Genomic DNA, 22,598 nt, shown 5'->3' on the forward strand with positions numbered 1-22,598 from the left:
GAAGGACCATTTTCGGCATTATCTTGATATTATTGGACTTTATTGGTAATTTTGTCGCCACTGTCTACTGGGGATTGAGTTACACAGTATATAATAAAGCAACTGGGACGCTTGGCGAGCTACTACGAGGTAATTCAATATCTGGAGGCTTTCTATCACTGAGCTTGACTAATACTGCTTGACCAATACACTGCAACATTGTAACCTGCGGGTGGGTGCTACATTGTGTGATCTGCACTGCAACGTTGTTTTGAGGCTGGCTATGGCACCTAAGGTTGCTCGTGGAGGGAAAACCAGAATTGCTGGGGAATGTGCGGTAGGAACACGTGCCGCACTTGCTGCCAAATCATCTAAAGAAGTGCTGGGTAGTGAAGACTTTGAAATCACTGGGTAGGGTAAAGACCTAGTTCATGGCACTCCTAAGATTTCACAAATGTACCAGTCAGCTACTGGAAAAAAAGCTGGGACTCCTGCGGCTAGATAACTTAATTTGGATGTTCAGGATGTAGGAAGCGAAGCGATTGGTGTCGCTTTGGAACAGAGACAGACACCCTTAGTAGCACCCTCAGTAGCACTCCCCATAGCTCTTTCAGCACAAGTGCAAGCACCTCAGACTGCGGCTGGCGGCAAAGAGTCCAGTGTAGGGTATGATGATAATGATGATACCTGTGAAGATGTTAATGACCCTATCAGCAATAAAGATAGTGAGTTTTATTTGCTTCAGAAGGATCCGATCTGGAAGGAGATCTCCTATTACAGGAAGATGGATCCGGCGACTCTACTCCTATTATGATGGATGACAGCCATAAAAAAATGCTTCCTCTGGGAATATATCTGCAGAAACACTTACGGTTCGGAAGAAAGACCAGGCATGAAGTGTGGGACTTTCCACGGCAGAATTGTCTGACTGGGACCTCTCTAGTGGGGAACCGCTAGTAGAGAGACTGGATTTGTCTGACCAAGCAAGTGGGGGTCCAGTTTTGGAGACATCAAGTCAAGTGTCGCTGGAGGAAATTTACAGATCCATTTCGGAGCATAGGTTGCAGGCTCGAGCGGAGCATTTAAAAACACATACTGCATGTAGGAAACTGCAAAATACTGTTCGACGCTTGGCCAAAACATGTAATGATTTCACCGACCGAATGGCGGAAGCTGAGGCCCGCATATCAACATTAGAAGACCAAATGGTAACCCAAAAAGAAGTAGTTGAGGATATAAAGGCACATAAGGATGATGTACACGATAAGCTTGTCAACTTAGAAAATTGACTGCGGCGCAATAACTTAAGTATTCTTGGGGTCCCAGAAGGTCTTGAGGGGCAAGATATCCGTATATTTGTAGCTGAGCTGTTTGAGGAAGCACTTCCCGAGGTGAAAGAATGGAACTGGATCTGTAAAATCCAACGAGCACATAGATTTCCATTTCAGCAACGACCTGCAAGGAGCGGGCAAGCAGTGCAACAACCACGGTCTATATTGATCTCCTTGAATAACTTCTTGGCTCGGCAGGCGCTCTATGATCTTGCTAGACCGACCAAAAAGAGATCTGGCAAAGGAATTCAATTCTTTGTGCGGCCTGATTACTGTCACTCCACAGTCGAAAAGAGATGGCAGTTACGGCAGCTGATTGCCCCGTTTCAAACAAAGGGCCTGCACGTTTTTCTATTGCAACCAGCATACAGTTAATAATGGGCAGACACGATTTTTCACGTCCAGGGCCGATGCTAAAGAGTATCTTCACTCTTTGGGTTGAAGGTTCAGTGTATAGATATGGCTGCCATATATTAATAATGTGATATGCAAATTTCTGGTAATTTGCACTGTTATTTTTCTATTGCTATTTTGATGTCTCTAGTCTTATATATTTCTGATTACGGGAGGGCCGAGTATTTAGAGAGCCATTCACCGTGCATCACAAGGGCGATTGGCCCTTTTGCCTTAGTAAAGGGGGAGGGTCACGTGCAGGGTGGGTGGAGGGGTTTTGCTGGGAGGGAGAGGGGGGTGTCAGTGGGTCACTTTTAGTGTAGTGGTGTGTGTGGGTACTGTAAAGGGTGAAATGGGTAAAATGTCAGTTCATAGCAAGTGCTGTAAGAATGTAAGAGTATATCTGTTTTTCTTTTTGTATGTTAATGACCAGCGATATACTAGTTCTAATGGCTAATAATAGTTTACGTATATGTTCATTCAATGTTTGTGGGCTGAACCCTGAAATCCTGTGTTTACAGGAAACGCATATCCCTTGGTCCAATCGTAGGATATTATCGAAGCTGGGATTTACATTATCATCGGCATCTAGACAATCTACTATGAATAGGGGGGTGGCAACTTTGGGGTGACGAGCTGTAATTGGTACGGGGAGAGAGAGGTTGGATAATTCAGGCGGCGGGCGATAACAGAATGTATTATAGGGGGTACTAAGACTGCAACATGTACAGTGTATGGATCTAATTTAGATGAAGCAGAGATCTTGTAGTCTTTGAATGTTGAGCTAGCACTGTGGGGGACTCCTTTGCTATGGTTTGGGGATTTTAATATATATGGGGACTCTTATACCTGGGATGCCCAATTTGTTGACTATAGCGGCCGTAAGTCGAAAGTATTCAGGGCTTTACGTCTACTGTAGCAGCAACATGGTCTTGTGGATGGGTGGACGGTGGTGAATCCAGGAGATCCCGGGTATACCTTTTTTTCTTCTCCACATAATAAGTTTGTTAGATTGTTAGACTATATTTTCTTACCCAGATTCTTAACCGTTGGGGCAAAGATGCATGTAATGCCTCGTATTACGTCAGATCATGGCCCGGTGGTCATGGACCTGATTCGCTTTAACTTCATGCAGGAACAACTCTCATTTACATTTAGTAAAAAGCTTATAACTGACGAGGAGTATATATGTCATATTCAACTAGTGGTTTTTAGAACATAATAGAGGAACAGCTACCCAACCAATGGTTTGGGATTCTTTTAAAGCCGGGATAAGGGGTGAAACTTGTAGCTATGGCTGGGCTAAACAGAAGAAACAGAAAGCCTTAATAGAGGATTTACTTGAGGAATTGAGAAAGGCTGAGTGTGAGCTTATTTTAGCAATTTGAGCTAATAGGGACAGTCAAACTGCGCAGACTAAGGTAGCATGTTGTAAGGCTAAGATTAATGGGGTTTGGAGTCGGGAAATAGCAACCCAGTTCAAAATACATAAAACTGAAAGATATGAATATGGAGAATCAACCGGTAGATGTTTAGCCAAAAGACTGCGGGGCCAGCAAGCATCCCACCGAATTAAAGTCTTAGAGAATGATAGAGGGGATATAGCTGAGATGACGATATGCAGGGATAAGGGGATTCGCCGCTTAGGGGATATTTACAGTACTGGGGCAATTGTTTCTTTTGCGGAACTAACTGATCAATATGCAATATCTAAGAACGATTTCTTTAAATACTTACAGATACAGGATTTTGTTTTTAAGCACTGCAGTGTTCTACCTATTTTAACTAATGAACTTCTAGAAGCTTTGATTAAAAGGCCTAAGATTGGGACTTTGTATGACATATTATTGGCAACACAGGAAGATGATATAGAGACTCAAGATTTGAAATGGAGGGTTAGATTTGGTAACTCTGGTTCATTTATGCAAGAATTGATTGATATGGCTAGCAAAGTTATTCTGAGGGCACCCAACATTATAAAACTTTGTTTAACTTATACCATACACCTACTAAACTGATGAGGTGTGGTGATGTTCATGATGGAAAATGCTTTAGGTGCCAGTTGGAGGTAGCAGATATTGTACATATATTTTTTGATTGTATTGTGTTGAGACATTTTTTTTCATATATTGCACAATTTCCGTCTCAAATGACGAGGGCCAATATCTCGATAACTAGAGAGATGATGTTATTAGGGGTGTGTAAAGACAGTGATGCTCCGAAGACTTGCTATCCATTTAGATTTTTTATTTTTATGGCTATGGCTGTCGCTCTACTTTGTATTGCTTCGATGTGGTTGAAACCAGAGGCGCCATCATATGAAATGTGGCAAGCAAAGTTTTATAATGTGTTTCATCTGGAATTTAATTTGTACCTTATTAAATCGCTGAAGAAAAAACAATTAGAGATAAAGATTTGGCAGCCCATGTTACAACATATGGATATTTCGTTCTGAAATTATGTTTTTTTTAATGTTTACTTCCTGATCTTTTTGTTATGGTATTTGTAATGTCTCTACAGCACTTCGATTCATGTATTATTTGTAATTGTTATATATGCTATGAACTGAACAATAAATATATTTATGAAAAAAAAAAAGTCCGAACACGGTTCACCTACATCTCGCCACTCGTACTATTTAGATTTGCCCTATGCACCAGGCATCTCTTGGCCATTCTCTCACTATGGACTCTTCTTCAATCTTTCATTTTACCCACACTAGAAGTCAAAATAACACTAATGATGGAGGTTTTACATCCAGGAACATCTTCACAAGAACCTTTATTACCATTTAATGAGGCTCTTACTGATGCACTGTTATCAGCAAAGACAGTATTTCTGTCAGCAACAGCATACCTCTCAATTCCTTAGGGGATGACTTTGGAAAGCTGATCTGCAGCTTTCTACCCAAGTCACAGCCCCACCTTCTGCAGCCGCGACAAAACTTCTTTAGTTTAACCTTGGCAACATACGATTGACCGATTAGAGGCCGGATCACCTCTTGCTTCCTCAAATTTGAAGAGCATCACCTCGGATCAATGGGTTCTCCAGATGGTGGGACTAGGCTACTCCCTACCCTTCCTTTCCTATCGTCCAGACATAGCAACAACAATTCAGCATCTTCTGTAGGATCACAGGTCTGTTCTGTTACTCTAAGCCAAAGGAACAATAAAGAGGTGCTGGTTGCCGAAATCAAGAAAGGTTGTTACTCCCGTTACTTTCGGATACCGAACTTCTTACTTAGGAAAGACTAGTTCAACATGCTCACCCAGGCCCAAGTTCTATCTGCCCGTGATTCAGGAGTCTGGATGGTAGCGCTGGACTTCTTCTAGGATGCACATTTCCACATTCCCATCCTGTAATCTCACAGGTATCCCCTGTGCTTTCAAGTGGGCAAAGAGCATTTTCAATTCACCAGTCTCCAATTTGACCTAGTTAGTGCACTTCTGGTGTTCAGAAAGGTGATGGTTGTGGTGGCAGCCCATCGGCCAAGGTTGGGAATACGAGTCTTCCTGATTTCAACTACTGCCTGTTGAAGGCTGAGGTACCTCAAACATTTGTAAACCACCTCCAGACAACTCCTGATCTGTTAACATTATTGTGGTTTTCCATCGACATGCAGAAGTTACACTTAACTCTTTCACAACGGCTCCCCTTTATTGGAGACATCATGGATATGGAGGTGTTCAGAGCCACCCTCTACCTTAAAGAGTCCAGGACATTCGGGCTACGACCCCGATGTTTAAACCTGCAGCCTGGGTCTCAGTGAGGTTGGCTCTGAGTCTTTGTAGCCTCTTGGCCTCCTGCGTCCTACGTATAGACCACACCAGTTGGTACATGCAGGCTTTGAAGTGGACAAGTGGAAAGGAAATCTGTCAGGTTCCAACCAGGTGTCGAAGGAGACTGTGAAAGACCTGCAGTGATGGAACCTTGACTGCTATTGGTCCCGCTGCAGAATCCTTTTTCTATCCCACCCATAATAAGCAGTTGGGATGGATGCACCGTTACTGGGTAGGGGACATCGACAGGGAGAGGTGTAAGGCATTTCGGTAATTTCCTGATTGCCCAACACCTGGCATTATCTTTAGACGCCAAAGCAGACAAACTCAGCTGACGGTACTTAGCGTATCACAGGTGCTGGTTGCACTCTGAGATGACACAGGCTTCAACAATGGCGAAATCCCAGCTCGATCCATTTGCCACCACAGAGAACGTGCAGTGCCCAAGCTTTTGTGCATTGTAGTTTCCAAGGCAGTCGCCTTTAAGAGATACCTTTCTCCTACATTTGGGCTCAGAACGGCTTTACAACCCCGCCACCTTTCCTTTCCAGATTACTCAATAAGATCAAGAGAGACTGGGTCCTAGTTTTCTTAGTGGCTCCAGACTAGGCAAGGAGTGTGTGGTATCTGGGATTTTAGCCATGAACACATGTATTTTCAGGAGAATCTCCTGTCGCAGCAGCAGGGAAGGATCTTGCACCCGAGCCTTCACAGTCTACACCTCCATGCTTGGTTATTAGGCAGCTACAGTTAATTGCATTCGACTTTTCTCCTGAGATGGTTAGTGTTATTCCAGTAGCCATGTGTCCTTTAACCAAAACTGTATATGAGGGCACTGAGAGAATTTTTTTGTGCAGTGTTACTCTCGTCACATCCTGCCCTTACAATGATCTTATTCTAATATTTTATTGTTTTATCATTGACCAAGCAAGGCCTTGCTGTGGCCACAGTTAAAGATTACTTATCATCCATTTCTGCTTTTTAGGTCTCGCTCGAGATCTATTGCTGCCGAGATGGGTCTGAAGGGACATAGACTGGGGGATGAGCGCCGATTGCCCATCGTGGACGCGCATGCCCAGCCCCCCCCCCCCCCCCCCCCCCCCCAGCCGTGCACATCGCAGTCTCAGTCAGCCATGCCCCTCTCAGTCGCGCGCACACACACACATGCAGGCACACACACACACACACACACTGCATACACGCACTGCATACACACGCTCACACCCCCCCACCCCCCAATCTACTCACGGGCACACACACAAACACAGTCACACACACGTGCATCCACACACTCGAAGTGTCCATCTGCTGTCTCGCTAGCCTAATGCACCAAAAAACAGTCCCCCTACTCACCGGGCTGACTCGGGACTCCCCCGCTGTTCTCCAGGCCGGTCTTTCCTCCTCAGGTGTGTAGGGTCAGCGGCTCAGGCTCGGCAGCAGGCGGGGCTCTCCATGACGAGTTTCCTAGATGTCCGAGGTGCACGCTCACGGCACATGGAGATGCGCAGCGTGACTTTGAGTGTGCGCCCGCCCATACAGCGGAGGTGCATGCTCGCACGCTCATGACATTATCCTTCGCTTGTTCTAAAGTTGTCAGGTCTGTAATGTACCATAATGATGACGTCAAAATGATGCTAGAGAGCCTCGCTATCTTTGTAAGACATTTATGAAAGCGATGAGAGTGACAAGCATCCGTGTTCAAGCGAGGGAAGATATCCACGTGAACTTGATCACCGGCGTCACTGCTTGCGTTGCGTTCTAAGCCGAGCGCGCTCTTCAGAGCCAGGCGTTGCAAAAGAAACGCTGAGGGCGCTGTCAAGATGTGTTTAACTCCGCTTGTCGCCTCTCCACGCTTTCCTGAGTGACTGCAAGCCAAACAGGTGAATAAATCGTTGTTTGATGGGCAGTATTGATCCCCGGGGTACTTAAGTGCTTTTAATTTTCCGCTGTGTTTCAGGAGCTTAATGAAAGTCAGTGTTTCTTATCGAAACTAAGAAGCAGCGGGTTTATCTGGTCTCACAAATAGCACACACACATTACCGCTCTTTAATCCTCAGCTGTAACGCGCCCAATTAAACAGCGTCAACAGGCTCCTCAGCAGACGCACGGGCCCATTTTGAGGCTGTTAGGGTTTCGCAGTGCTTATTAATGTGTCGTCTTTACACGTTTTAAAGTTTTATGAATGGCATGTAAATTTTATCGGATCGCCGTTTACATAATCTAGTTTTATTACATATCACAAATGTGGGATGGATTTTGGAGTTTGTTAATAAAGCCATGGGGATTATTGAAACACCGCTTGCGCTTTTTTTGCACAATGCTTTTATACAGTATGTTTGTTTCTCGTTTTCAAAATGTTTTTAACTGCAATTTTTTACTACATCCTGTTGTATTGTTGTTTCTAGCAGACTGGAGACACTGCTTGCTGAATGCATGGTGTATGTACATTTACTGCATGTCTAAATTTCTCCAATTCTTCTCTTTACTTTTTTGCACTTGCCTCCCTTCTTGCACGCATTCACAGTGGGTCTGGCGCAAAGAGTGGATTCACAGTTACATTTTCGTAACAGGCCATACTTTGTTTGAAAGGCGACACACCACATTCTCTTCCAGTATTTCTTTAAAAAAAAAAAATTTTTTCTTTTCAGCTCCTAGCCCAAGATCTTCTTTTCTTTTCATTATTTTACATCAGTTTCTTTGACATATGGTGCCTATGCACGCTTTGACTGGACTCTCATACTGTTCTGGATGGGGAGTGGCAGACCCCATTTGGGCATCCACAGGGCAGAGCGAGGCTACTGGAGCAGAGCCATGGTGGTTGAGGTTAATTGCCACTGGTGTCCTAGGATGCATCATGTTAGGGATCTCCAAACTTTGTCAAGTACACCCTTTCCACTCTTGACTGTCATGGTAGTAAGGGTGAGTAGTCCAAGGTGTCTCAGGGAGGTAGCGTGGCTAGAGACTCAAAATTCGAACAATCACACAGTAGAAGCAATGATGTAATTTACAGACCAGTGACCAGTGCTTATCTTCCTATAAAATAAGTATTTAAACCACAACATAAATTAATACAGTTTACAGGGAATAAGCAGGTTTACAGGGATACACTGTGAGAGCGACAAGTTCTCTAAAGAATGGGAACATGTAAGTAAATCCAAATAAAGCTCAAATGCAGGCTCGCCGTCTTGCAGAGGAGCAGCTCATAAGCATTCTGTGACCCGTAAGAGTGTGGGGATAGCAATGTTCATTAAATTGTGCCATCAAACTCTGTTAGTCAAAGTTCACAGTTGGTGTCTCTTAGGCATATGGAAATTCCAGATGTGGGACACACTCTCTATTACCATGTGCTTGCTGGATGGGGCTTGGGGCAAGTCATCGTGCTCCCCGAGCTCTTTCAGGTAGCCCAACCTTCTTTTGTCCATGATCCCCTGGCTGAAATGTCTGAGGCCTCAATAGGACAGTGGCCTTCTGAAACCTCCAGGGTGCTTATATAATCACTGAAGAGAAACAAAGGTGGAGTCAGCACAGTACATTTGCATCTTTCTCCTCATCGATGACCGAATCTGGCAGTCCTTACTTTACAGTTGACTGACAATTTGTAAACAACCTCCCTTTAGTCTGATAAAACTCGGCTGTTTGGCAAGGAGACGAAAACTTCTCAACACTCTTCCACATTTCCTTTCTTTCCTCTGCACTGCTCCGCACATTGCGCCCATACACAAGCTGGACTCTCCTCCGTGGGCATGCAGACTGTTGCAGGACATGGGCCTCCTTCCCTCTGGTAACAGGCAGGCAGCTCCTCGATCACTAGCAGACCGACCGCTTCCAAAAAACGTGCTGAAACCAGGAGATTTCCCTTCACCTTCAGGAGACTGACCATCAGTGACATCAGTCCTGGAATACAGCAGCTTTTCTCGGGCAGTGAAGCTGCTCAAACTGGAACAAAGAGGGTATCTTTGGGACCTGCTATTATATGGAATTTTTAGACCGGGGAAGTGGATCCACTGTCTGTGTTTACTAAATAGTTTGGCCTGACTTCTTTTTATAATTAAGTTTTCCTTTGCAGTGCATTCAGATTCTTTGTGGAAGGTAATGACTCCTTGCAGTAGATAATGAAGATGATGGCTCCAAGCAGGGGCACCCAGAACATAAGCACAATAAGTGTAAAGTTCTGCACCAAGCTCTCATCAGCACATCAGGACAGGCCACTCAAGGGAAACAAAGGGTCCACTCCCTCCGCAGGAGTTTCTTACAAGAAACTGGAATATTAGTTGAGAAAGGTTGAAACCAAACCTCAAATAATAATTACAGTCCTTGTGATGGTGCACCACTAAAGCCCCTCAATATACCTGTGATTAACCCTCTGGTAGCTTGTCACAAAGCAGTCAGGCTAGGGCTGAAACAACGTGTAAAGTGTTAATGCAGTACTCAAACAGTAAGAAAGTGAAACCGAGCACAAGAAAATTTCCAAACTAATTTCCAAAATAAAATAAAGAATATATTAATAAATCAAATGAAACCAACATGTCAAAACTCCAATAAGTAGAACGGTAAATATGAATTTTTAACATTTGAATTAAATATAATGCCCAAAAAGCACAAAGCACCAACGTGGTTATCCAGTGGGGCTAGACCGGGTCAAAGTGAAAAGTTAAGGCTGGTGGCAATGGATCACAGGTCAGATACAAGGACCAGGTTGGTCCTGGTGGAAAGGTGACAAGGTGACCTTCTTTGAAACTTTATTGGAGAAAAAGTGGTAGTTGATGAGAAAAGTAGTCCTTGATGAGTCGTTGGTGGGGTAAGCTACAAACTGAATCCGAAGCGGGGCTTGATGATGGCGGATTGTTGAAGAGCTAGGTCCCGGTGCAATTGTCTGTGAGGGAGGGAAAGATCCAAGCAGGTGAAGTCCATGCCTGCAATTGCCTTGGCTTTGATCAGCTTCTTCTTGGCGTCGGTCCCAGGAAAGTCCTCTACATTTGGACTTAGAAAGTTTTCTGGAAGCCAGGTCTCCTGCAGCGGGGCAAACCAGCAAGCTGAGGCCGACTGGCATCCTAAGTTCCATTGGATCAAATGGCATCCACTGTAACTAGAAATGAATCAAGTGGAGTTCAGAAGTCGCTGCAAAATATATCTCTTGGAAAGCAAATCTATCTGATCAGACTTATCCTTCAATTAATACAATCAATGACAGACAACTCCTTGTGCCAATCTCATCAACAGCCAACAAGCCAAATTAACAATAAGTTCCTTCAGATCCACCTTTTCAAAGATGTGGTTAACGAAAGATCTCTGGTCCCAGAAAACATTGCTCAGTAAAAAGTTGAGATCACTCAGATCATGGTGGTGTCCCTCCATGCTTGCAGACATCAACATTTTTCGCTGTCGGTATAAAAAAAAAATCTGGCAAGCAAAACAAAAGTACTTGACTTTAAACAATATTAGAATATTCAATTGACACAAGATAGGAATGACCTTACTAGGAAAAGCTTGTTTTTCTTTACATTCTGGGGCCTACACAGGCCTCTCCTGTGAGACTCTTTTAGTACATGTAACCTGCAGTTTAAGTGGTTTTAAGATGATGGTCTGTGTTTATCATTGTAATATTTTATCTTGTATGGTTGTTGATTCTGATTAATCAAACAATAAATCATTTGACTTCACTAGACTACTACAATTGGTTCAGCAAATTGAATCTTCAGTCACTAGTGTGTAAATTTTATTCATCTTCAGATCTAAAGGAAAACATACAACCTTGCCTGCTAACCCCTTTACAAATTTATGTAGAGGGAGTTTAGATGTCTTTATGTGGTTGCACACTAGTTATTGGATGATAATATTTTCATATACATTTAGCTCCTTTAGTTTACATAGCAACAAGTCAATGTCTGTGCCATTGTGAATTGCACTAATGGGCATCATATTGTTATCAAATCTCTTTTGTCTGTACTTGTACAACACCAGCAATTTCCTAATATCAAATCAATCCTCTATTAGGGGGTATAAAGCCAATTTAAACCAATGCCTTTCCTCATTAGCGTCAGGTATGACAGGAGCAGTGGCAATCCACCCGCCGTTTCCAACCGCCCGCTCACCAATTCCCCCCCGCCAAATTGCGGTGGGGGACCCCCGCGGACAGAAAGACCGTCCGCTGGTTTTCTGGCAGCCATACACGAGACCTGGCGGAAAAGGGCTTGGGTATGGTGGTGGTGTGTGCAAAACACTGCCATCCATATTATGATGGGCAGCGGTGCAGGGCTTTCCATGGCGGAGACTCTGCCATGGAAAGCCAGGCAGGGATGACTTACAGGGACCCGTTGCGGGCCGCCAGAGGTATAGGGGGTTTGGGTGTACCCATTGTGCCCCCTCCATTTACATGCACAATGTGTCGGGCACCGCACAGTGACTGCCACGGTGTGCATGCAAATGCGCGACATGCATATATTTCATTGTGCGGGTGCTGCTTACAGCACCACCCGCCACAATGCTATATATGCGGGATGCCACCGCCACCTTTCCGGCGGGATCCTAATTTCGGTGGCGGGCCCTATTTCTTGGTACAGTGGCAAGCGGACAAAGTCCGTCAGCAATCGTAATAGGCCCCCAAGTCTTTTGCTTTGCTCTGCGTGCTGTTCAGTAGTGGGCCTTCCTCGTGCTGTTGCCTCCCAGAGTATTCATCTCAAATGTCTCTTGAAAGGTTCTCAGTTTCAATGGCACCTTTTAGAGGTGCATCAGTAAGATCTTGAAGAAGTACTGGCATGCAGGTATGATGGAAATAAATTATTCTAACGTTATGAAATCTACTGCCACATACCTTGTCAAACAAACATACAAGCAAGTACCCTGACGTTAACTCGGTTTTTTCAATCTGCATGGACCTAACTTCTGTAGAATTTTTGTTTTCTCCTTAACAGTGCCAAGAGTGCATTCTTTTAGTAATATTCTCAGTTTTAAATCCTTTTGTTTTGTCTTACAATGCACAATGTGGAACACTTTCATCGACACACTGGCTGAGGAGACCGCCACTGTCCCATCATTGGCAGAGCGTCATCAGAATTTTTTTTTACTGTCACTAGTTGTTGTTTTTCTTTTTCACTGGTTTGTAATCTATGATTTGATAACCGCGTCTACCACTATCAATGGCATATTTCAGTCTTCCTCCCGTAGTGTCTCTCTCTTAAAAAATGTGTGCCTGGAATGCATCCATTTCCCCTGACGTAATGCGGGTGCCTGCTTTCAATCTCTTTAACCCAGCATTATCTTGTGTGTTTCAACCCCCAAAGTAAAATGGATTTAAAAATGATTAGTGAATTAAGTCGTGAATTCCAGGTAGCACATAATCCTGTGCTAATGTGCTGAAGCTGACAAGAGCACATCCGTGTTACATCTGTACTAAAGCCATCTGACCGACTGTTTTCAAAAGCCTGTTTTATTAACACCACCAATACCACCACCACCACCAAAACCACCACATCAATACAATCATCAATATCACGACCATCGCCAATACCACCACCGCCAATACCATCACCCCCAATACCACCACCAACACCACTACCGCCACCACCAGTACCAATACCACCACACCACCAATACTCCACCACCAATACCAGTGCCGCCACCACCAATACCACCACAACCAATACCAGTACCAATACCGCCACCAGTAACACCACCAATTTCACCACCACCACCAATACCACCACCACCACCACCATCACCACAACCACCACCACCAATACCACCACATCAGCGTCTCTCGCTCTCTTGTAATAGCAGAGCCACTGTATGAGGCCGGAGCTGCAGCCGAGACCATCCCTCCATGTCTGCCATAAAGCACAGCCCGCCCTGCACCAGGAGGTGAAGCCAGGGCCCTACTATACCTGAAGTGTTTTTTGTTAGGACAAAGATAACAATGACATTACGGAGTGCCACACTGCACACCCAATTCACTGAGAGGGCAGGAAATAGCCCCCCACTCTTCCTCCTGAGCTGCGACAGTTTAATCACAGAGCGATAGGAGTTGGAGCGCTATGTTAGTGTTTATGGCTCGGATCATATGTAACATTTACTTTGCACTTTGTGTCTGTGTAAATTACAACACATACACAACTTCTTCCCTTCACTATTTATCACTACTTTGAAGGCATCCCAGGTTGGTCTCTTTCTCTGATATTTAGAATCAAACAAGGGGTCAAGAAGACCCGTTATTTCAATGTAATAGGCCTCGCATTTACGAGGGTTTAAGCTATTAGTAGTGTAAATGACAATGCCTTTTATTTATGTCCTAAAACCCAAAACATAAATAAAAGGCATTGTCATTTACAATGCCAATAACTCAAACTCGTGTGAATGCGAGACCTATTGCATTGCAAATGCTTGTTTACGTTTACTTTATCAGCCATCCCTCAAATCATCTGTTGTTATACATTTTTTATAAAGGATTACGAAATGGTCCCACTTGCATAGTTGTTCATTATGTCTATGCACACCTAAAATAGTGTTGCACATCACCTTAACATCTAATAGATAAGTGATTGAACTTCAAGCCTTGTCTCCTGGTCCACCATCTGTCTCCTTTTTTCTGGACAAATAAGTCCTTCGCACAAAAGCAGCATTTGTGCCTAAAGTAGTCCTGCCCTTTCACATAGGGCAATATATAATCTTATCAACATGTTATTTACTGCCTCAACCATCAAAGGATTTCACCTATCCTAAGATGGCCCTTAGTTTTTACATTGAGAGGTCCAGGGAATTTTGCAGTATGACCAACTGTGTCAGATTTTCTGGGTCAAAGTAATACAGAAAAGAACAATCTTTAGATGGTTTATCATGTGTATTAAGATCTGCTATGGGCTAGCCAAAAAGCAACCCCTAGAAGGCTTGCGTGTCCAAACCACCAGAGCAAAAGCTGCTGTCACAGCACTATCATGTGGTGTGCCAGTCATGCTTCTGCTACAAGGGTGTCTCTCCATCAATTCAAAGAATATTACTGCCTAGATAGATAGGTGTCATGGGACAAGCATATTGCCCAATCTGTCCAGCAGGATTTCCTCATCTGAGTCATTCCACGGTACTGCTTTGCTGTCTATTCAAAAAGTGGGTAATCTATGGTTAGAAGTCTCTATCAGAAGAATAAGTTACTCCCATTTGGTAATGTTTTCGCTGGTAGAGACTGTGATAGCAGATTCTTCAGCTACCCCCCCCCCCCCCCCCCCCCATTCTGTGGAATGGTGTCACACAGTCCGATTTTAATAATAGTTCATCACAAAAAAGTTGTGTATGCTCTTTTCATATTTGTTTTTGTTGACTCCACGTCTGGTGGCACGGACACAGCTCCGAAAAAAATTTACGCTAATGCGTGCACGTGGTGTATATATATTAATATATATATACAGGTCCCGGTGTCATGTCCTTGTGGGACGGAGCAGCACAATCTAAAACGATGCTGCATGATGTCACCTGTTGACACGAGAGAATTGCTATACAAAAGCTTCCAGATCCAGTGTGACTATGTGGAATAGTCAATGGTGAGAAATCTGCAGTTGGGTAGTCTCTACCAGAAAAGGTGTTACTGAAGGTAGGCAACTTGTACTTTAGGAGTATAATCTCTCAATTAGTGTAATACACTGCACTGTAAACAAAAGAGTGACATGGGATGAGTAAGTTGCCAAACTGCCTTAATGGTTTTCGCTCAGTGGCATAGATATTGTGTTACCCAAGTCAATGCAGCATAATGTTGCGGTATCAATACCACAAAGAGAAATATATTGAATACTGGTTGCTGCTTCAGGAACAGATCATGCTGTTCAGTGAGCATGGTTTATTCATTGGTGGCTTTGTGGCTCTCCATGGTCAAATACTGGTTCAAACTTACAAAAAGCCAAACCTATTTCCAGAGTAATGGAGCAACTATCGTAAAGGATGGGGCTGTTAAGTAGTATGAGGAATATGCTTGGTATATGATTTTGAATGACAAAACAAAGATACGTGTTTAATGTGTTTGATGTTTTTTTTTTACAGCTGTAATAAAGGCATGTAATCCTGTTGTGTTCAGCTTTTACAACTACTTACGGACTCACCCGTTGCTTATCCGAAGACATTTCATCTCACCCGATTCTGCCCTTTCCAATACAAGTTTGACAACAGAGAAAAGTACTCTAGATGAAATCAACCTCATTGAGAGAAAGTTGTTCTTTACTACTGCCAATGCCCATTTCAAAGTAGGCTGTCCTGTATTGGCTCTTGAAGTACTATCTAAAATTCCAAAACTTAGTAAGAAAGATGCACCTTCCAGCACAGATTTGCTAACCCCAAGTTCTTTAAAGAAAAATGAAGTGCCTCTGCTGCAAGTCGATTTTGACTGGAGTCAGCCTCTTGTCACAGTTGATGATAGTCCCCTTCAACTTGACTGGGGCGAAGATCAACATACAGAAAAGGAAACTGATGATGATGATGATACAAGGAAAGACTCAGATTTTGAAAAGGCTTTGGGAGATGATAGCAAAAAAGATCCCATTGATAAAACATCCAAAAGGTTACATGAAACATCTCAACGTTTTAACACTGAAGTTGATGTGATTGCGGAGCAGCTTAAGTTTAGGGCATGTTTGAAAGTACTTATGACAGAGCTGAGGACTTTGGCTACTGGTTATGAAATAGATGGTGGAAAACTTAGATTTCAGCTTTATAACTGGTTGGAAAAGGAGATTGCGGCTATTCATGATATATGTAATCATGAATTGGAAAATAGAGAAAGGGAGTTTTCTTCTGAAGCTCATACTAACACCGGAGAGGACATTCTTGACCATGATGCTATGGACAAAACTGATATTGGGTCATATGAGCGACATCAGATGGAACGGCGTCGACTACAAGCTAAACGTGAGCATTCTGAAAAGCGTAAGTGGTGGCTGCAGAAGAATCAGGCCCTTCTGAGAGTATTCCTCAGTTACTGCAGTCTCCATGGAGCTCAAGGTGGTGGTCTTGCATCCGTGAGAATGGAACTCAAATTTTTATTGCAAGAATCACAACAGGTAAAACAAATCTGCATTTGCTAAAATATGTTTGGAATGCCGCATTATTGTATAATACAAATAGTATTTAATCTAAAAATGTTTTGTCTGTCATTCTAGTTTTTGTTAAGTAGAATCATGCTTGTTTAGCATAGTGTTTTTGGGTGCCCTGCGTAATAGCACCAATTTATTTTACAAATGGTGAACTTCGTGAGAGCAATTGTTAGTTATAATCCAGGGGAGCAAGCTACTCCAGTATGTATTCTACTTTGGGTAGAAAAGTAAAATGTGAGTAGAAGAGATTAAACCAAATAAACACTTATTAACACCTTGGGTGCTAAGGGATTTTCCCGCTGGGTGCTGTAGAATCAGGATCCCCATTGTTCATGACAAGGTCAACTCGTCATAAGCACAGGGCAGGTAAAACACATGACGAGTTGAACTTGTCATGGGCACTGAAGGGGTTAAACAAACTTGTAGGCGCATCATTTGTTGTATACAAACGTCAGTAACATTACTGACACTTGTATGGATATATATATGTGCTGGAGTGTCCATATGGCCTGCAATATGTTGGGAGTACCAAATTGCAGGTCCACAAACGGATACTCCAGCACATGCGGGCCATCGCCAACAAGGGCCAGGTTTACCCGGTGGCGAGCCACTTTGAGGACAGTCATCAAAGCAACATTAATTCTTTGAGGTATTTTGTAATCGATACCATCCCGCCCCTACGAAGAGGTGGTAACAGGGAACAGCTCTTGCGAAGGCTGGAGACAAAATACATCCTAGAATTGAATAGCAAAACCCCGAATGGCCTGAACATGAGTGAGGATTTCTATACCTGCCTTTAACCACCTGTTAATAGATTTCTTAACTGCCCTTAGATATTGCTGCCCCGAAGCCGGCATCTTGCCCACCTCTAATTGTTAATATGTAAATTTTCCTTATGAAATGTATTTCATTTTACTACTTTTTTGTATTAGTTTTAGATATGGTTTTACTATTTAAAATAATTTTAATATTGACGGCTGTCAATTAATTAATAGTAAGCCTTTGTATAACTGCACTAGGGGGATCATTAGTTTACACATTTCGATATTTAATGAGTTTTCACATGGGTAGAGTCTGGTTGGCCAGTGCTCACTTGAGCTTTATTCTCAATCACTGCTGACGGAAATTCACCTCATCAATTTATGCAAAGGGTTATACTTCAGGATTTGTTTTTATACAAAGAATTCTGTCTATTACAATGGTTTTAACATATTGTATTTATAATATTGTTTTTAAGTCCCTATGTGATTATACACCCTGATGGTATTTAATTACATGTATGCAAATGTGTATTTATCTATTTATTGAAATAGTTATTTATTTACAAATTGTTTACGGACATTGACTGAAGCATTGCATTATGCTTTTATCCCTGTGATATATGTACAGCAGTGTTTGTCCAGTTGTGTTTTAATGCCTCACTCTGAGGGCTATTTACAACCAACACAAACTGTATTGCCGTCAGCTTGCCTGTCTCACCCACATGACTCTGTGTGATGCACTAGCACTTTAAAAACAAAAGAATGGCAGAGGATAGAGTCATGTGAATAAGGACTCGGACGAGTCTGAAAAGCGTCATGGTGGAGGTGCGGGCGGTTGCCAAATAAACCCGTTTTTGCACAGCAATTTGGGTCTGCCTTTAGTTTATTCTGGACGGATTTGAAGGGGACATCGTTCCATGAATGCGAACAGTTCATATTGATATAGATATATATATATATATATATATATATCTATATATATATATCTATCCAAAGATTGTCCAACAATGAAGACGTACACAATGACAGGCAGACCCCAGCTTTCGCAGCAGAGTCTTTATTTGGTAAACCTGCAAGCGTATCTAGATATTTCCGTCGCCTCAGCTAATGCTTTTCGGAGCTCCTGCTCCTTGCTCACGGATGGCTTACGTATGTGCAGATTTGTGGGGAATTAGTCCCCGATTCGCCGTTATAGCGCCCTCTGGTGGGCTCTTGTTATTCATTGCTTTCTGGAACTTGTGGTCCCCACGTTAAAATATTAACCAAATGGGTTCTGCCTTAAAACAATACTTTTCAAGCTCTTCATAGAGCCTCCAGTGTGTTGGTCAGTAATATTATGCTCACTCCTGTCATCCTGTTAGACAGTGCTTTAAATTGGGAAAAATAAGTACAAGTACTCATTGAATTGAGCTAGGGGCGTGGCAAGGGGGCGTGGCAAGGGGGCGTGGCTAGAGGCGGGCGAAACATGGTGATAGACCTTTCTATAGAGTATTCATTTTGCCCTTACATTTCCATTGATAGTAGTTTTAAGTTTCCCATATCTGCAGATTAACTTCTGGATAGGCTAATAGAGGGTGGTGTGAAGATCTTATGGGGACAGGCCCTAAATCATAATAGAAGGAGCATTTAAATGTATGCAAACCATCAACAGCACTATTCAGGCTAAAATTCAGTGTGCCTCAGAACAAGAGATACTTTAGAATAGCAGCATTAATAATGGGTTCTTCACCAGTTGCAGGACTTATCAAAACATGTGAGTAATGTGTCAATATAACAAAATGTGTTAACTCATTACACAAAATGAAGGCCAAACACAATATGTTAATCTTTCCTGGTTTTGCAATATTTTCAGCTTCTTGCTATCATACTGTGCTTACTTGGCTGCATTTGACACAATACCGATATATTCTAGAGTGCACACACACATTCACACAGAAACAGGCAGACATGTAAGTAGTGAAAAATTATAAAGTGAAGAAAATAAAATGAAATAAAGAATAATTTATGATTAATTATAAGTCTTATCTATGCTTCTGTTGGTGCATTCTTGAAGGTGACGAAGAAAAGGGTAGGTGGCCCGTGCAGTGCCCAACAGTGTTCAATGGGCCCCTTCCTTTCCTCCTGAAATAGGAAAGAGAGAAATTTTATGTTAAAACATTAAAATATAATTTTATCCGTGTACAATTGCAACGGTTATACATGTACACCAAAACAGCATGGAATATATGACTATGCAAACAGCTACTATAGTGAGGGTCATAAAATCACACCCATTACGCCTCAATCAAATGTGTTGCCATAAGGGTGTTTTGTCTCAAGTTCTAGAATCCACTTGGATTCCTTTTTTCTTAGTTTCAGCTCACGATGTCCCCTCTGGGCCTCCCTAATACTTGTTCGATGACGAAAAAGCTAAGGAGTGCGCTGTTGGCTAAATGGTATTCAGCAAAATGTCTTGCCACAGTATACTGAGGGTTCTTCTTGTTAATGGCTCTAAGATGTTTGAGTACTCTTTTTTGGCCATGTGTGTGGTACTTCCCACATAGCGTTTTTTACATGGACATGTCATTATGTAAATGACGTAGTTAGTTGTACATGTAAGAAATTGAGAGATTATTCTCTTCTTTTCTGTGTGGGGCATGCTGAATTCTTTTACCATCTGACTGTATCTACACGCCTTGCAGTGTCCGCAAGGGAAAAAACCTTTGAGGTTATGAATACTGGTGTTGAGGGTAGAGGTGATGTTACTTCGCATAAGCATGTCTCTAAGACTCCGGCTTTTGCGGTATGTGATTCTGGGTCTTTCACTAATGCTGGGTCCTGCGATATTATCACTTTTCAAAATCTGCCAATTTTCATTGAGAATTTTTTGTATCTTGTGTGCACTTCTAAAAGTATTTGTAATATTCTGAACAGTCTCACTAACCACAAGTGCACAAAAAAGCAGATACCCACCCTCCCAGGAACTGTGTAACAATCTAGCTAAGTTTTTCCATCTTAAAATCAAAACTATTATTGATGAGTCGGTAGAGGGGAATGAGCATACGGTGCTTGGAACCACTGGCATTGTGGGTACTGGTGATACGGAGAAGAAGGTTAAGGATGTTCCTATCTTCTACCCAGATATTAAGAATGATAACTATTTAACCGAGTTTGCGCCTTTGACCTCGGAAGAATTTTGTAAAGTAGCACAGGGCATTTCATCTGGCTCCCCCTTAGACCCAGTACCTCATAAAATTTGGAAGACTTTTGAGACAGAACTGTTTCCTACTTTGCGGTTAAATTGTAATCAGTCCCTCAACAGCGGCGTAGTGCCATTGCAGTGGAAACAAGCTTTGGTGACCCCCTGCTTAAAAAGGCCTCTCTGGATCCGGAATGTCCCAAGAATTATAGGCCGATCTCTCTCCTTCCCTTTCCGGCCAAAATTACGGAGAAAGCGGTCAGTAGGACGCTCTCCAATTACCTGGAGCAGCATAAATTGCTGGAGGAGGCTCAGTTCGGTTTTCGGCCTGCTCATGGTACAGAGTCGGCCCTGGTGACCGTGATGGACGAACTTCAGACACGGGCAGACAGGGGTCAGGCAGCTGTTCTTATTCTGCTTGGCGTTCGACACGGTCAACCATGGTACTCTGTTGAGCAGGCTGGAGAAGGTGGGGGTGAAGGGCTGTGCTCTTCAGTGGTTTCAATCTTTCCTCACGGATCGAACGCAGGCAGTGTCTCTTCCTCCTTACCGGTCTGATTTGATAAGCATCACACATGGGGTGCCACAGGGCTCGGCAATCAGTCCGATTCTTTTTAATATATATATTAAACCTCTGATTGCAGTTGTTAAAGAGCACAGGATTAACATCACAAACTACGCCGACGACACGCAGCTCATTTTCTCATTTGAGGGAGAGCAGTCTACCTCTCTTGAGGAGTTCCACTGCTGCTTGCGTGATACGGCTCAGTGGCTGAAGGGCAACTCATTACTATTTGATGCCGGCAAGACGGAGGTGCTCTTCTGCTCTACGGATAGGGTTCCCTCGGTGCTGCCCAGTAACTTCTGGCCTAGCGATATGTCAACTGCAGTGAGACCAGTGGATAAGGTTCGCAACCTGGGCATCCTGTTTAATAACAAGTTGACCATGGAGGCTCAGGTCACCAGAACGGTGGGTAGCTGCCTTGCAAATATCAGATCCTTACGTAAATTTCTTCCTTTACTACCCCCTCAAGTACGGGCATTAGTTGTACAGAGTTAAGTATTGAGTAGACTGGACTATTGTAATGCCCTTTTGCTTGAATCTCCTAATTCTCTTCTGGACAGACTTCTTAGAATTCAGTCGACCGCAGGTAAACTTGCTTTGGGCTGGCCTAGAAGGTCTTCGTCCTCCTGGGCCCTGGCAGAACTGCATTGGCTCCCGGTGGGACAGAGAATTCAGTTTAAGTCCTCTGTCTAGTGTTTAAAGCCCTGCATGGGTTGGGTCCTGTCTCGTTGCAGAGGAAATTTGAGTGGTATGTTCCAGCCAGAAACCTTCGCTCCGCCTCGACTAGATTAGTTAAGATCGCGAGGTTTAGGAAAGTTAGAACAGGTGGCAGAACCTTTACGGCTGCTGTGGCCAGGCTTTCTCTGGAATTGAGACAGTCAGTGATCTCCTTTTTAGAAGAAGAGTAAAAACACTGCTGTTTCCGAAAATGTAAGTTGCTGTACTGTTCTGAGTTAGCTCCTCCCTTGTTGCTCTGTTGCACATCTTTTGCCATGCACTTTGAGTTTGCCAGTGCCAGGATGCCTGTCAGGTGATAGAGCGCTTTAGAAATGAAATAAATAAATAAATAAGATAAGGATGACCCTGGTGTCAAGTGGGTTAGTGTCTTTCTCTTTCTCACTCAAGGTAGCAGATAATAATACTCTTGAGTTTGTTGACTGCTCTCTTTAATACCCACTCAGGGTATCGTCTTTCTCTGAAACGATTAAGCATGGTTTGTTCTTCTTTCTGATAATTATATTCCGTTCTGCAGTTCCTTCTTGCTCTCAGCAACTCCCCATAGGGGATACTCCATTTAATATTTTCCGGGTGGTTGCTGAGAGCATGAAGGATGCTGTTACCTGCAGTTTCCTTTCTAAAGAGTCTTGTCTCTAGTTGTTAGCCGACTGCTTTAATCTTGACATCAAGAAATTCCATTTCTGTCTTATCAATGTGTTGTGTGAGTACTATATTGTAGGTGATATTGTTGAGCTTCTTGACAAACTCGTTTGCGTCTACCTCACTACCTTCCCAGATGATGAAAAGATCGTCAATGTAACACATCCAC

The 22,598-nt window shown here is 43.1% G+C and overlaps 1 protein-coding gene across 2 annotated transcripts in view; it reads left to right on the top strand.

Annotated features, from left to right (window-relative positions):
* Nucleotides 1–22,598, top strand: part of DMXL2 (Dmx like 2) — a 2,078,996-nt gene that overhangs the window by 977,192 nt on the left and 1,079,206 nt on the right. For both annotated transcript variants that reach the window (XM_086958287.1, XM_086958289.1), the window contains exon 24: nucleotides 15,503–16,515. In XM_086958287.1, the coding sequence (XP_086814413.1) occupies nucleotides 15,503–16,515 (1,013 nt within the window). The remainder of the gene's footprint in view (nucleotides 1–15,502; nucleotides 16,516–22,598) is intronic.

This window comes from Lissotriton vulgaris, chromosome 2_1 (genome assembly GCF_964263255.1).
Source record: "Lissotriton vulgaris chromosome 2_1, aLisVul1.2, whole genome shotgun sequence".
Taxonomy (NCBI): domain Eukaryota; kingdom Metazoa; phylum Chordata; class Amphibia; order Caudata; family Salamandridae; genus Lissotriton; species Lissotriton vulgaris.